Source organism: Bremia lactucae, linkage group LG2, assembly GCF_004359215.1.
Source record: "Bremia lactucae strain SF5 linkage group LG2, whole genome shotgun sequence".
Lineage (NCBI taxonomy): Eukaryota > Oomycota > Peronosporomycetes > Peronosporales > Peronosporaceae > Bremia > Bremia lactucae.
In genome coordinates this window covers 1135940-1151143 of record NC_090611.1, presented here as the reverse complement: position 1 = coordinate 1151143, position 15204 = coordinate 1135940, and the positions used below count along the sequence as shown (strand labels likewise).

The 15204-nt window shown below is 46.5% G+C and overlaps 2 protein-coding genes across 2 annotated transcripts; both read left to right on the top strand.

Annotated features, from left to right (window-relative positions):
* Positions 1-1271: 1271 nt before the first annotated feature.
* On the top strand, positions 1272-3002 carry CCR75_004459 (uncharacterized protein; the record flags this gene model as incomplete). Its single annotated transcript, XM_067962545.1, has 1 exon — positions 1272-3002. The coding sequence occupies one exon, from the start codon at positions 1272-1274 to the stop codon at positions 3000-3002; it is 1731 nt and encodes a 576-aa protein (XP_067821885.1).
* Positions 3003-3622: 620 nt separating this feature from the next.
* CCR75_004460 (uncharacterized protein) lies at positions 3623-4300 on the top strand (the record flags this gene model as incomplete). The annotated part of the gene is made up of 1 exon (XM_067962546.1): positions 3623-4300. One exon carries the CDS (start codon positions 3623-3625, stop codon positions 4298-4300), a length of 678 nt encoding a protein of 225 aa, XP_067821524.1.
* Positions 4301-15204: the final 10904 nt, after the last annotated feature.

The following is a 15204-nucleotide window of genomic DNA, read 5'->3' as shown; positions in this document are numbered from 1 at the left end:
ACTGGGTTATTTGTAATACAACTCGCTAAGAGTCGTATGTGCTGGGCATATGCGTGCACATCACGCTTGCCTTGCTTGAGTTTCAGAAGCTCTGAACGAGCTCTGAACTCAGCCCTTGGTGGTTCAAACGTCTGTTTGAGTCGGGTTTTAAAAGCCTCTAGCGACCCAAAGACGTATGGGTCGCGCAACTTAAGGCCCAATGCCCAAGTTTTGGCACGACCTGCCAGATTTGATTGAGCGAATGCGACTTGCATTTGCTCGTCGATGATGTGACGTGCCCTTATGGCATCGTCCAACTCGACAAACCATCTCAAGAGGGAGTCTTCTTCGACTCCCCTATACTTAGAGATGTCAATCATAAAAATTTCGTGACGACGCGTTTGCGTCATCCCAGGTACAGGGGTCTGTACCTGTTGTAACGTCAACAGCTCTGCCTGTTGAGAGCCTTGCCGATTCAGCAAGGCTACTTTTTCCTTCATCTCGTCAAGTTCATGTTGTATGAACTTGGCGATGGTTGAATGGAGGGCATCTCTGTCCAAATTGGACAGCATTGCCAAGATTGCATCGTTTCCTACGGTCGAACTCATTCGTTCGACCGCACTCCTTTCTATATCACTTAGAAAGGAGTAGCTTTCAGGGGAAACGGGATGCGTATTCCCACTATACATCTAACACGTCCATGTTAGATGTGGGAAATGTGGTCCTTGGACGGATTACAAAGTGTTACCAGGTGGAACGGGGCACTACGACTTGTACTGCTTCAGTACGAGTCCACTTCGCACTGCTTCAGTTGCGAGTAGTGCCCTACGTTATTTCACGTACACTAATACGTGCGGAGGAAGAGTTCTCTGAAAGGCAACTAGCTTTAAGAGCGTATAATGAAAACTGTATTAATATAATTAAGTGTCTCTTTTTCTATCTCTGTGAATGCTAACTTAATTATAATCTAATACTAAACATGTTATTAAATTTCTATCTTATCTGTAACTTTCTCTTTGATTACTCCTACAGCTGTTAAGTCTGCGGTATAAATAGATATAATGGTCTATACCATTTATGGATAAGAATTCTAAATATTACTATATAAAGTAATATCCTGCAAATATTATCTAACTTTTAGATAATATATTAATTAACAACCTCTAAGTGTTAATTTCATGTAACGAAACACCCCGTTACAACACAAATAAAGAATCTTATTGGCTTTTGTAATTTAGCCAATCCGACCGTAGCGCCCGACGATACGAAATAACTACGGCATTCATCCCGCCATGATCTCCAGCTCGACCATCGAAAAGGCCAAGGCCACGAAGGCGTATTTAGAGCAAAAGTATGCGACTATGAAGCGTGAACGTGAGGAAAGTCGCGAGCGCCGGAACACCCTTGAGAAACAGATGACAGAGATGCGTCTTACTGAGCACAAGAAGGAACAGTACCGCCAGGAGCTCCGTTCGAAAGAGCTGCAAAGTTTGCGTCATCAGCGCAAGCGTCTTGCGGTTGGAGACTTTCAGCCGCTTGCCGTCATTGGCCGCGGTGCGTTTGGGGAAGTCCGTCTCGTTCGCAAGCGAGACAGCGGGGAGATTTTTGCGCTCAAGTCGCTTGAGAAGAGCGCCATGGTGCTCAAGAACCAAGTGGGCCACGTAAAAGCTGAGCGCGACATCTTGGCTAGTGCCGATCAAGACAATAACTGGCTTGTTACACTCCACTATTCGTTCCAGGACGATCATAGACTTTACATGGTAATGGAGTATTTACCCGGCGGCGACCTCATGGGTCTGTTGATCAAGGAAGACACGCTGAATGAAGCGACAACGCGATTCTACGCTGCCGAGATGGTCCTAGCTATTCAGGCTGTCCACGATCTGGGCTACATTCATCGTGATATGAAACCGGATAATGTGCTGCTGGATGCTCACGGGCACTTAAAGCTCACGGATCTAGGACTGTGCAAGAAAATGGACTCACGAGTGGACCTGTTGCCAATCTCCCAGCACGCGTTAAACCCCGAGCAAGCGGCTGCAGCAGCTACTGCTGCCGTGACGAAGGGCGGAGGTGGGGGCAACAGTGTCGATGGGTCTCGTAGTAAACCTTTTTCACGGAATCGGCAAGTGGCATTTAGTACCGTGGGTACGCCCGACTACATTGCACCGGAAGTTCTGGCCCAAAAAGGTTACGGCAAGGAGTGCGATTGGTGGTCGATGGGTGTTATTTTGTACGAATGTCTTGTAGGGTACCCTCCATTTTACGCAGACGAGCCGGTGCAGACGTGTCGCAAGATTGTCAATTGGAGAAAGTCCTTTGGGTTTCCTCCTGAAGCCATTGCGCGCCTCAGCCCCCAGTGTATGGATTTTGTCCGTTTACTGATTTGCAATGCGGAAAACCGGCTGGGAACTGGCTCGGTGGAGGAAATTAAGCGACATGCGTGGTTCCAAGGCATAGATTGGTCAACACTGCGCTCGATGAGGGCACCATATATTCCACCCGGCGGCGGCTTGCAATTTGATTACGTACTTAAACAGCTGCAGATCAATGATCCGAATAAAAGCGGCCCTCAGTATCAGGAGTTAGTGCAACAGATTACTTCAAATTTTGACGAGTTCACTGAGCCGTGCGAATTGCCAGTGCCTCCGCTTATTGAGACGCCCGGAACAGGCCTCGCGCCACCTGCAACGCCGATCAATCTAATGCTTTGCAGTAGCTCTGAACGTGGTGCAGGCGGGATAGACACAGGCGAGATGCCACCTGCGTTTGGTCCAGATGGGAAGCCAGTGACGTTTAATAAGTTCATTGGCTACACATACAAGCGGAAAGCAACCGTTCGCATGGCATTAGACGACGGTCTTTTTGAAAGCGCACCCGCGAGGGCTTTGGAAACGGCTCTACTTCATACAGATATAAGCTCCCATGTTAATGGTGACGAGAGCTCAAAACTTAATATAGCAACGGTTGCAATTGGCGACGCAGCTCAAGTACATTTAGATGGCAAGACTGATTATTGCTAGGAATATGAGAACGAGCGTGAAGCAGAAGGTTTTTGTGTCGAAGGAATGACAAGCTTATAATTGTCGTGTATTGTTGACAATACTGGTCACTTTTAACCTTGAATATATGTTACTGTTCCAAGTGGCCAGTAGGGCTTCTCAAATCATTCGAATACGTATACACATGTTAAGATATTGGCACCGTCAATCCGAACGAAGGTCTAGGGAGGCGTCGTAGGAGTAAAAGGTCGCACCTTAAAATACGCGAGGTTATTTGTACGATGTGGGCGCTCCAAGCACTGATAAATTTATCCACGTCACAGAGCTGGGAAAGTGATGTGGCATCTGGCTTGTAAGAAATTGACCTTTTTTGTTGTCGTGGCAGTCACGTTTATTACCTGAAAGATCAAAGACAATAGGAGTATAAAATAGCCAGGAACATATCTTTTGACTGTTATGGAATCGTACCGATCAGGTTTCTGGCAGCTGGCAAAATAAAAAAAGTCTCCTCATTTATAGATTTCATTGGCTAAAATAATTGAATCAAGCTGCGCCAGGTGGACGATGATACTCATCGTGAGATCAGTTGCTATATTTCCTCCTTCCCTCCATTCCTCAGCATCAAGCACAACCTTTAGCAAATGGATATTGACCCACTATCGACGCGAGCACAATTTGCTGAAGTTCCAACGCCTGCTGAGTTGGCATCATTCAAGGTGAGCAAGTCTCCGTACTTGCCCTCCCCATCTGTTGCTCAGATGGATACGCCAAATGCGCCTGAATTCATTGTTGGCGATGGGGTTGCCGCTGGCTCGTGGGCCGCAGGGCTCTTTAACTGCTTTGATAATCTCGTACCCAACTGTTTCATGGTCACATTTTGCCCTTGTGTGGCATTGGCGCAGCTTTCGACGCGTCTAGGAGTCGCACCATACCGAGTGATACTGAGTATGCTGGTTCTGGCGTCGACGATAATCCTAACGATGGTGTTACTCATGTGCGTCACCGCTACAGAAGACTACTACTCAATCGATGGAGCTATTGGACACGTCCACGACAAGATGGCTGAAAGCGTCTTTCTGGTCTTAATGCTTCTTGTGGTCGTCTTGCTGCTAAGCTTTATCTCTTACCTCCGTGCCATCACACGCCGCCGCTTTCAGATTCCGGGAAATTCGGCAATCGACTGCCTCAGCTCGTGGTTCTGCTCCTGTTGCGCAGTGGCTCAACTCCGGACGCATGTACGCGTTTATCAGCCTGGATCTTGTACGTTCGGTCCGCCCAATGTGCTTCCGGCCTACCCAGACAAGTCGTATGCGGTATAATATATCGTAGGGTATTGTGTTCATGCCAATCTATTTAGAAATTAGAAAATGCCATAAATTCTTAGCAATGCTCGTTATTTTACACGGCTATATTTATTTATACGATTATATTTGTTTTGACTGGCACCGGCAAATTTGCTTTTTTAAACTTGTTAAGTTTGCTGACAAACTATCAGTCAAACAGCTACGAGGAGGTAAAATTTTAACACTAATTAACATACGCAATTCGAAATATACTTGTTGATTTATTTAGCCCATTTTTGCCACTCTACACAAGTCTTGTAACGGGATGTGTCGTTACATAAAATTAACACAAAGGTTGTTAATTGATACATTATCTATAAGGTGGATAATATTCGGAGAATACTTTACAAAGGTCATGCTCGCATAGCTTTTCCCATTATATCGACTTGCTCGCGGTCCAGTCAGCACTGGACGCGCGCAAAGAAAGATACAGATCAGACTTTATTACATGTTTTGTATTAGCGTATAATTAAGTTAGTATTAAATAGGTAGAAACAGAAGAGCTTAATTATATTAAATACAGTTTACTTTAATCCTCTTTAACGAAAAGTGTTTTAAAAAGAGTCTTCCTTTGCACGTACTAGTGTATGTGAAGTGACGTGTGGCACCACTTGCACTGAAGCAGTGCAAAGAGGACCTGTACTGAAGCATTACAAGTCGGCAGTGCCCCGTTACACCTGGTAGCATTTTGTAGTCCGTCCAAGGATCACAGTTCTATCATCTAACATGTATATGTGGAAATACGCATTCTGTTTCGCGTGATAGCTTCTCCTTTCTAAGGACATAGAAAGAAGTGCGGTCGAACGAATGAGTTCAACCGTAGGGAATTATGCCATCTTGGCCATGCTGTCCGGTTTGGACAGAGATGCCCTCCATTCAGCCATCGCCAAATTCACACAACATGAACTTGACGAAGCGAAGGAGAAAGTAGTCTTGCTTAACCAGCAAGGCTCTCAACAGGCAGAACTGCTGAGGGTGCACCAGGTACAAATCCCTTTACCTCTATGGACCTCTCTTATTTCGAAAGCGAGACACTTCGCTTTTCGAACAACAAGCGATTGCAGAAATGCAATCGATGTCTAAAGTTAGGACACTGCGCTCATGAGTGCAGTGCCCCACGCCCAGTACCAAGAAGTACTGAACGTTATCATGGACTGAATGCCAAAAAGGGCAACGGCCTCGGGTCCGCCTCGTTGTTGCGAAATCGCACCAACGCGCGGAGCGCAAAAAACGGTCAGGGTCAATTGGGGCGCAATGCCCAACTAATCCAGCAACCTCAAGAGAATTTGCAAATCTCTTAACGAAAGTTGCTCCAGACACACAGTCATTATGTGTCTCTGTACCTGGCGATGAGGTATTCCTCATGACCTTGAAGTTAAAAGTGACGAATGATTTGTCACTTAGAGCCCTAGTGGACTGTGGGGCGTCGAATAACTTTATTCGTCGCCAGTCGCTAGAGGGTCGTAGGCTCAAATATGTTGAGCGCGACATCCCTCCAACGAGGATGACGGTGCGTCTAGCGACAGGCGCATCGATAACAGTGATGAAACGCGTAGTGAAAATTCACTACACGTTAACGATTTATAGTATGATGATAATTTCATCGTACTGGATTTAGAAGACAACTTTGATTTCATCCTAGGTTTATCTTGGCTCAGAGAGTATGAAACAAGAATCTGCTGGCAGCATCGATCCGTAAAGATGCCCCACCTTTTCATCAGATGTCATCTGATAAACGTCTTGGAGCGCCCACAAGCGTGTGGATGTACAACGAGTGAGTGCAATGGCCTGGCCTCACTTGTTCCATCTATGAGCAGGAGAACCCGTTCGTTCTCCGCAAAAATTACCGCTGACCGAATATCAGTTACGTATTCGTCCTCTGTACTCGTCCTCTGTGACGAGTACGTAACTGACCGAATATCAGTTACGTATTCGTCCTCTGTACTCGTCCTCTGTGACGAGTACGTAACTGATATTCGGTCAGCGGTAATTTTTGCGGAGAACGAACGGGTTCTCCTGCTCATAGATGGAACAAGTGAGGCCATTGCACTCAATTGATTCTAACACTATGCACGTCTCTCAAGAACCGCTTGGGTTCAAGGGTTGGTAATTGAGTTATCTCGAAAGTTAACATCGGAGGCGCACATAATCAAGAGTTCAAGCGCCTCCTCTTGATCATTAAACAAGACATTCAATGTCGCGGTTTCTTCCTGGGATTTATCCACAGGCTGCCGAGAGATTTGTCCCTCGGGATGCTAAAGTCTAGACATCTTAGTATTAATTATTTGAGGAGCTTTCTCCTCAAGTACGTAGGGACTTATTCCCTCAACGTCTTTCGGCTGTGATTGCATTATCACAGTCGGGCCATCTACGGTCGACTCTCTAATCTACCTAGGATCATCGTGTTATCCGTTTTGGGCAACCGGTATCGTACTTGAATGTCGCCCGCTAGGCGTATCTCCACGTCTCAATCCACTCGACTTATTCGAGTGGTGGACCTTCGGCGCTGCCTGTGCATTCGCACAGCCGCCGGCAGCTGACTTTACAGTGTGATTAGTCATCACACTGTTATCTTGTGCAGTCGTACTAGCGACCGTACCCGAAAGTGTCCTGTGAATACTCAGATTGAGGGATATACTACTCAACCCTGGAAATCACTTAAGAAAAATCCTTTATACAAGAATTTGATTGAATTCAGGGATGAATTCCCTGAAACAGTTCCATGCGAGTTGCCAAAGGATAAAGACACTCGATATAAGATCGAGCTCAAACCGGGTCGAAGTACTGTGTCATGAAGCAGTGGCCACTGCCTCGTGAACAAGTACTTGCGATCGATAAATCGTTATCGATCGAGTAAAAGCGGGCCATGGAAGGGAGTCAACATCTCCACGTAGCTCTTTGACTTTCTGTGCGAAAGGCCACAGGAGGGTGGCGAATAGTGCACGGATTCAATAAACTGAATGCTGTAACGGTACCGGCTCAAACGCCGATACTTGGAAAAGGCGTCATCATAGATGGTATGTCTAAGAGTATCATATTTTCGTCTATGGATCGGATGAATGGTTTTTATCAGATCCTTATGCGTGAACGGGACATCCCGTACACAGCATTTAATACTCCCAGTGAGTTGATCTGGGAATGACTAGTGATGCTACACGGGCTTAGTAACGCCCCTGCAACATTCAACAGTTGCAAAACGAATCTGTGGAGACCGGTGCGAGAATTTGCATCGAGTTATTTCGACGATGTATTCGTCCATAGCCGGGCCGAAGTCAGGATCTTACACTTATGCGAAAGCATAAGTTGTGCGCAAATCTCAAGGAGTGCATATTCGCTGCAAGCGATTTACCACTTCTTGGGTGCATCTTCGGTAAACACGGCGTGCGCTCTGATTTCGAAAAGATCAAGGAAATTGCCAACTGGCCAGTTCCAGCTGATGTCAAGGGACTTAGAAAGCTCCTTGGATAAGCGGCGTACTTGCACAAGTACTCACGCGATTATGCCGAGATATCAGTGCATCTCTCTCGTCTCTTGAAAAAAGACGAGAAATGGTTATGCAACGCTGATTGTCAGTATTCCTTTAAGGGTGTCCAGCAAAGCTCGATGCGATCGCTCATCTTGGCGATTGCAGATCAAGACATGCCATTCCATGTGGTCTGTGACGCCACCCGATTTCGCAATCGGTTGTTCGTTAATGCAATAGAATACGGACAGCGCGGAGTGCGTCGTCTGTTACCAATCGCATCAGCTGCAACCAGCTAAGCGCAATTATCCAGTGCATGACAACGAACTCCTTGCCATGAAATATGCACTGGCTAAGTTTCGGGACTATCTCCTCGGAGATAGACCGTTCATCGTATATACGGACCATGCGTCAATACGCACGGCCGTAAATAGCCACACCTCTTGCAAAGAATGGCGAGGTGGCTATCCTTCTTCGCGGAGTATAAATTCTCCGTGGAATAGAAACCAGGACGACTAATGTCGTCGCTGATGCTTTATCACGCCGACCAGATGTTGAGCCGGCTACGCACCCCAACAGTGAAAATAATTCCACTTTTGCAACACTCATTACAAGTGTTCCGTCGTCAACTTTGTTTGATGACATCAAGAAAGCCTACACAGAAGATTAATCCTTCCGGGTTGATAGATTATCCGATGAATCCATCCAATAAATATTTTAGAGATTTACCGGCTTTATATCGATCGCCATCCGATCGATACACAACACGTAACGGCTTATTGTATTACACAGCCGTTACCGGCGACACCCCACGTGTCGTCGTCCCAACTCACAATGATTTGCGCTTGCGCATCATGAATGAGTGTCATGATGCTCCAACAAGTGGACATCGTGGACGTAAGAAAACTTATCTCACAGTAAGTCGCGAATTGTACTGACCCCGCCAGTATCAGTTGTGCGCAAGTACATTCGTGCTTGCGAGGTATATCAACGGGTGAAGCCTAGCCCTTCATCCCGTGCACCTCCCCAACCTCTACCACTTCCGGCAGAATGTTGGCAGTCCGTATATATGGACTTCGTTTTCGGATTTCCCGAAGACGACCACAAAAACAATGGAATCCTTTTTTTTGTAGACAGATTCAGCAAGATAGTACATCTTGCTGCAGTAACAGAGTCGATATCGGCTCGGGGATGTGCCCGCGTCATCATCGACACGGGATTCAAACTCCGCGGTTTACCCCGCGATCCGTGTTTCGATCTATCGAACATAACTGACTATGTCAACTTCTGATAATCCGGAGACAGATGGTCAGACGGAACGCGTCAATCGCGTCCTTGAAGAGATACTTCGAGGTTACGTCCAATCGTATCCGAACTGGAGCGAGTTCTTACCAATGGTAGAACTCGCCATCAACAATTCGACACATGCGTCTACAACCCATACACCGATCTTCGTGAATGGCTTACGCCATCCACGCATACCTACCCAGGTGGGTGAACTCGCACGAGCAAAACATTTCTGGCTCATGCTTATCACGCGTCAAGTTACCAACGACGCAAAGGATGTCGATGTCGAAGCAATAGACATGGAAGAAGAGAAAGATCTCATGGTAGTGCGCAAAAGTGCACTGAAAAGACAAAACAAATGAGTCAGCAGAGGAATTTCTGCTGCATCCGTTTCCTACAGGATTTTATTGCTAACGCAGTGAACCGACAGAAACGGAATGCAGACAAACTTGGAAGCGCAAATGTTCTTATATTAAAAATTAATGACTGATACTACTGTCTACGATAAACTTACCTAAGCATGTAGTCACTAATGTGGGTTGTAGTAAACTACTGCCCAACTTTCTTGGGCCATTCCGTGTACTGCATCGCTGTGGCAATGCGTACACAATAGAATTGCCACGAAGGATGCGAATACATCCTACGTTTTACGAAGGTCGACTCCGCCCGTACCATCAGTACGCGGTTTTTCCATCATGGACGGATATGGGCACCCCTTAAGAGAATCCTCAAAAGATTCTTGTGATCACGAACCAGACTCTCATGTTAAGTCTGGAGATTCTCAAGCCAAATCCGAAGTTCTTCGAAATCGCGACGAGCTGACGACAGCTCATCACGAAGAGCGTGATTGTTCTGTTCGTACTCCAACTTGGAGTACACACTTTTCGAACGGTCATCCAACCGTTCGATACGGTGAATATCACCGTCTGCTCAACGAGGCATGCTTACCGCGCTCGTGATCAAGACCTTCCTCCGATACATGGAGGTAGTGGTCGACTTTGTCGATCATCGACTCTAGATCCGAAACACGATTCGGATCTAATTTTCCCACCCCACCACAACCATTGGTGGATTCCCACGGTGGCCAACGTTTCCTTGTGGAATGCATCCAGAACCACCGTGATGTGAAGGGGCAGCGAACGAGTTATCTTGTTCGCTGGCGTGGTCATCCACCTCCACATGACAGCTGGGAGCCTCGTTCCCAGCTGGTTGCTAACGTTGAGGCCTCGTCCGTCAGTATGACGAGACCCATCCGATGGTTCAGAAGGCCCATCGGAAAACACGCGCCCTTAGCGCTTGTAAATCGATTGCAAAACGTCAATCGCGTCACGCATCTCAATAGAGATGCGAGCCCTTCCCCAGGGCGAAGAAAGGGAATAGACATCCCCTTTTACCCTCTTCGAGTTGTCTACACAACACGGACAGGGATCACCCCACGTGAGGCATGGAAGTCCAGCCTCACGTGACAACCGATGCAATTTATACTTTGCACCGGTTGGAGTTCGTTTCTCAAACTTAACGCGATTCGCGTTAAGTTTTTGAAGCCAGGCTTCGCGTCCAATGTCTTTGACATTGCGAATGAACGCGCTCCAGGCTTGCATAAGCGAGACTTTATCTCGCTTATTATTACCACTAAACCATCGATGCTTAAGAAAAGCATCGAGATAAAAATCTTCCTCAGCGCGAAAGTTCTTCGCGCTGGGATCAAGGCCATGTAGCTTTGTCGCAATAAATAAAGGATATTTATGCTGAGGAGTAGTTTCTCCAGACAAGCTGTTGATTAGCCGTTCTGGTAAAAGTCACGGCTTCTTTTCAGGGGCGAGATGAGACATTTTATTGTCTTCACTCCCCTGAGTAGTATCTACTGAAGCAGGGGTACCACAAGAACTTTTCTTACGATGGATCACGCCATCGTCATCACCTTGTACAGAAACACGTGCAGGTGACTGACTGTACGGGAGATCGAACGGGCGATGAGGGACCATCCTCATTGTCGGATCCAAATAGACTATTAACTCGACTATCAGAATGAGACCTCTCATTCGAAGGCTCATAGTCAGCTGCCTGACGTCTATTAGGCGACTGTTCCATTCTCCCAGAGTCAGCCATTTCGTCCGACTCGCATTCGTAGTCGACCTCCAAAGAGGGATCGTATTCACGTGGTGAATCACCATGTGCACTCGCAACATCTAGTGTTGTGCGAGTGGAAGATACTACGGCTGACGTTCCGTCTGCCGCAAGAGATAACAGTGCGTCACCCGCGGCTGCACGAACCGCAGCCGAAGGCGCAGCACTATCAACACCCCGCATGAGTTTTTTCTTCATGCGATGGAATTTAAAATGATGGTTCTGACCAATCAACATTGTTTTAAAATTAAGTGATCATCTAGGGACCACTCCATCCAATGACAGTCACAGTGACTGTCGTTTAAGGGAGGGGTGATGTAACAGGGTGTATCGTTACATGAAATTAACACTTAAAGGTTGTTAGTTAATATATTATCTAATAGGTAGATAATATTTGCAGGATATTACTTTATATAGTAATATTTAGAATTCTTATTCATAAATAGGTATAGACCATTATATCTATTTATTTCGCAGACTAATCAGCTGTAGATGTAAACAAAAGAGAGAGACAGATAAGATAAGATAAGAATTCAATTGCATGTTTAGTATTAGTTTATAATTAAGTTAGCATTTACAAGTAGATAGAAGATATACATAATTATATTGATACAGTTTTCATTTAACCCTCTTTAAGCTAGTTGCCTTAAAGAGAAGTCTTCCTCTTCACGTACTAGTGTACGTGAAATAACGTAAGGCACCACTCGCAACTGAAGCAGTGCGAAGTGGACTTGCACTGAAGCAGTACAAGTCGTAGTGCCCCGTTACACTCATCAATGATGTCATCGTGTATTCATGTGTCAAGATATTCATTGCCGCTCATGCAGTTTTTCTGGTTCTACTTTGGTACAATCTTGCCGATTAGGCACCAGATTGGAAATAACGGGTCGATAAACCAATTATTGTTTGGCTTGCGTGGCATCAAAAGGTCAAGGACGTAGACTGGTGGTGTATTTTTTGTCTTCTGAAATGAGGCACACATCGGTTGGAGAACCGTTGTTGTGGTACATTTACTTTATGAGTAAAATACCCTTTTATCTAATTTTAAAATAGTTAGTTGCTAAAATACCATTTATTATGGGTAATAAATGTGGTCGCCGCCAGATATATAATTGGCGGCCAAAATCTATTTTTTCAATTAGCTAGGGTAAGGTTTTTAGATTTAAATAATTAAATACAGTTCACCTCCCCTTTTGATCTTAAAGCGTTAAGTGCCTTCCTAAGGCTTGCGCATTGATCTGTAAGAGTTAGAAGCCTTTCTAAGGTATATCCTCTTGGGCTCTAGTTGCCACTTGGTTCTACGAACCCCTGATCCCTTGAACTAGGATTCCTTAAGCTTTGATAGCTTGTACGACTCCCTGAGTTGATAAACCCATTAGTTCAATAGAACTAAGTGACTCTCTGAAGCTGAAAGTCTTCCTCTGACTTTAGGAGCGAGGTAGCTCCGCTACACCTGGTAGCACTAGTAGTCAATCTACGCCTGAGTCTTTACAAGACTAATTTCTCACGAAAATGGAAGAGGTTCAAGAAATGTCAGAAGCGCAACGCGCCGCTTATGAAAAGCTCAAAACCTTTTTCTGGCTTGAGCACTTGGAATTTATTATTTCCCAGGGACCAGAGGTCCTGCATGCAAGGCTTGAAGCCTTCATGCGGTACGAATCCTCTCTTATCGGTCAGGTACAGGACCATTTAGCGGCATCTATGCCCCGGTACATCTCTGTGCCTGACTCAGAGCCGCGGGCTCGCCCTTTAACTGTAAGTGTGAAAACATTTGAGGGAAAAGAGGGAGGAAATCTCCCTTTTTGGATTAAGCAGATGGAAATGTCAATTGATTCCGCCTTGTTCTTAACAGAACGGCAAAACGTGGCTATGGCTATTTCCAAACTTGGAGGTAGAGCCATGAAGTAGGCACTATCGTGCAGCACGTCCATAGACGACGCTAATTCCTCATGGGATTCGCTGAAACAGCAAATGACGAGCATGTTTGCACCGCCTGATCAGGCTTTTCGCATGCGTGCACGGCTCCTAGCGACTCGAGAGGGTAAACGAACCCTATAGAAATTTTTCCAGGAGTTGAGAGCTCTCATTGCATCTATGCACAAAGACTCGGTGCAAGAAGCAATTGTAGTGACCATCTTTATGGGGGGTCTCAATGAGGGCGTTGCCCGGACGGAATTTTTCCGGTCTCATCCGGCTACGTTCGAAGAGGCAGTTGCTATAGCGCTACGCGCCGAGTTTGACATTAAGTCTGCTCGCGTTAGCACGCCTGTTTACCGAACAAGCTCTTCGAGCACATCGGTTCCGTCTAATAGAGCGGAACCTATGGATTTAAGCCTCGTTGAGGAAGGAGAAGAGGCTCTTCAAGCTGTGGAACAGCATGAGACCATCCGTAGATATTATATGTGCGGGAGCACGAAACATTTACGCCCTGCCTACCCTCTTCGAAATTCGCGTAAAGCTCGAAAGAGCTCCAACTCCGACCTATACCAGAGATCTGGTACGGTGCGGGAAAACGTCGATATCCAGTAGGTGCGAGGCGCCCTACTGGGGGAGACCTAGGCTCTATTGAACCTCCAGGAGGTAAGAATAAATAGAACCTAGCCTTAAATAGCTCGGTGCTCAATCGCACGGGGCGAGAGTACAAGCCTGGCTTGCTAGTCGCTCAAGCGACTGTAAAGGGCTTTGATAAGCCGTGGTCAATTTCAATCGACTCAGGAGCACTTTTTTCTTGCAACTATGCTCGACGCCTTTCCCTTGAAGGAAGTCAACAATACGTTGAGGCGCTTAGAGCGCATGAAGGTGATCAAATCACTGGTCGCTTAGCGACTGGGACTCGTGTCACTGTTCCCAAAGTCGCACACAAAAGGTCGGGCTGCAGTGAGGCGATTTGCTCTCACGCACATGTCTTGCCTTGGCTCGCTTGTCGAAGAACTCATCGATATAATCTACTTGTTCTTTCGGCAACGGCCATTGCCTGGCCACACAATACTTGGTGCCAGGTTCGAGGTCTGTCTCGTGCCCGATGCCCCTATCTGCTGGTAGGCGGCTCGGCACTTCTTCTGGAAACACATCGCGATGTTTCCATAGAACCTCAAAGAACGGACTGTCTACAATGAATTCCAGCCTTAAGCAGCAAACCTCTTCTTTTTGTCCGTTTCTAGGACGCTCTTGTCCATTATGGACAAACAACAGTCCACCAAGTTCTCTTTTGAAACTGGTGTGACTATTTCGTGGATCCTTCCTTTCTTTAATTCGGTTGGAACACATCCCACGACATTTCCGGAAAAATTACTATCTTCTCGGCAGATTTAAAGACTTGCTGGAGCACCTCAACTGAGGATGCTTCCGCAATTTCGTCTTTGACGTCCTCAAAAACCTCGTTCGATGGCCCGTTCTCTTTATTAAGGACTGATCCAAAGGTCACTCGTTTAGACGTGCCTTTGATCGTCCTAATCTGTCGGGTACTCGTTTTTCGAGTCACCACGACCTTTTTCTGGGAAGCGGGTGCCGTTGCACTCCTGGCTTACGCACCCCTTCAAACCGCACCAGGCTCTTGGCACTGTGCCGGTTCATGCGACGCTTGACTTCCTGTCAGCTCGCCGTCTACTGCCCCTGGCTCTCGGTTCTGTGCAGGACATTCGGACGTATGATTACTTGTCATCATCCTATCCACTACCTCAGTCTCCACGAGCTGGGTAGGAATTGGTGACGTTTGACATCCCGTCAACGCACCCTCCACTGTGTTCGATACGACATCAGTTGCATACGCCTCTCGCAGGAGCACATCCTTTCTGGTGTCCTGCGTAGAGTTCGCAACTATGCGTGTACGCCAGTCTATCCATGGTTTGTACTTTGCCAACCATGGCATGCCTCGGATGAGGTCATATAGACTCTCCATTCCTAGCACTGTGAACTTCTCTTTACAAGAGAAGTCACTAAAGCTGAAGGCGAGTTCTACCTGAACTCCCTCAGACTTAATGAGCGCGCCGTTCGGTAAACGAAC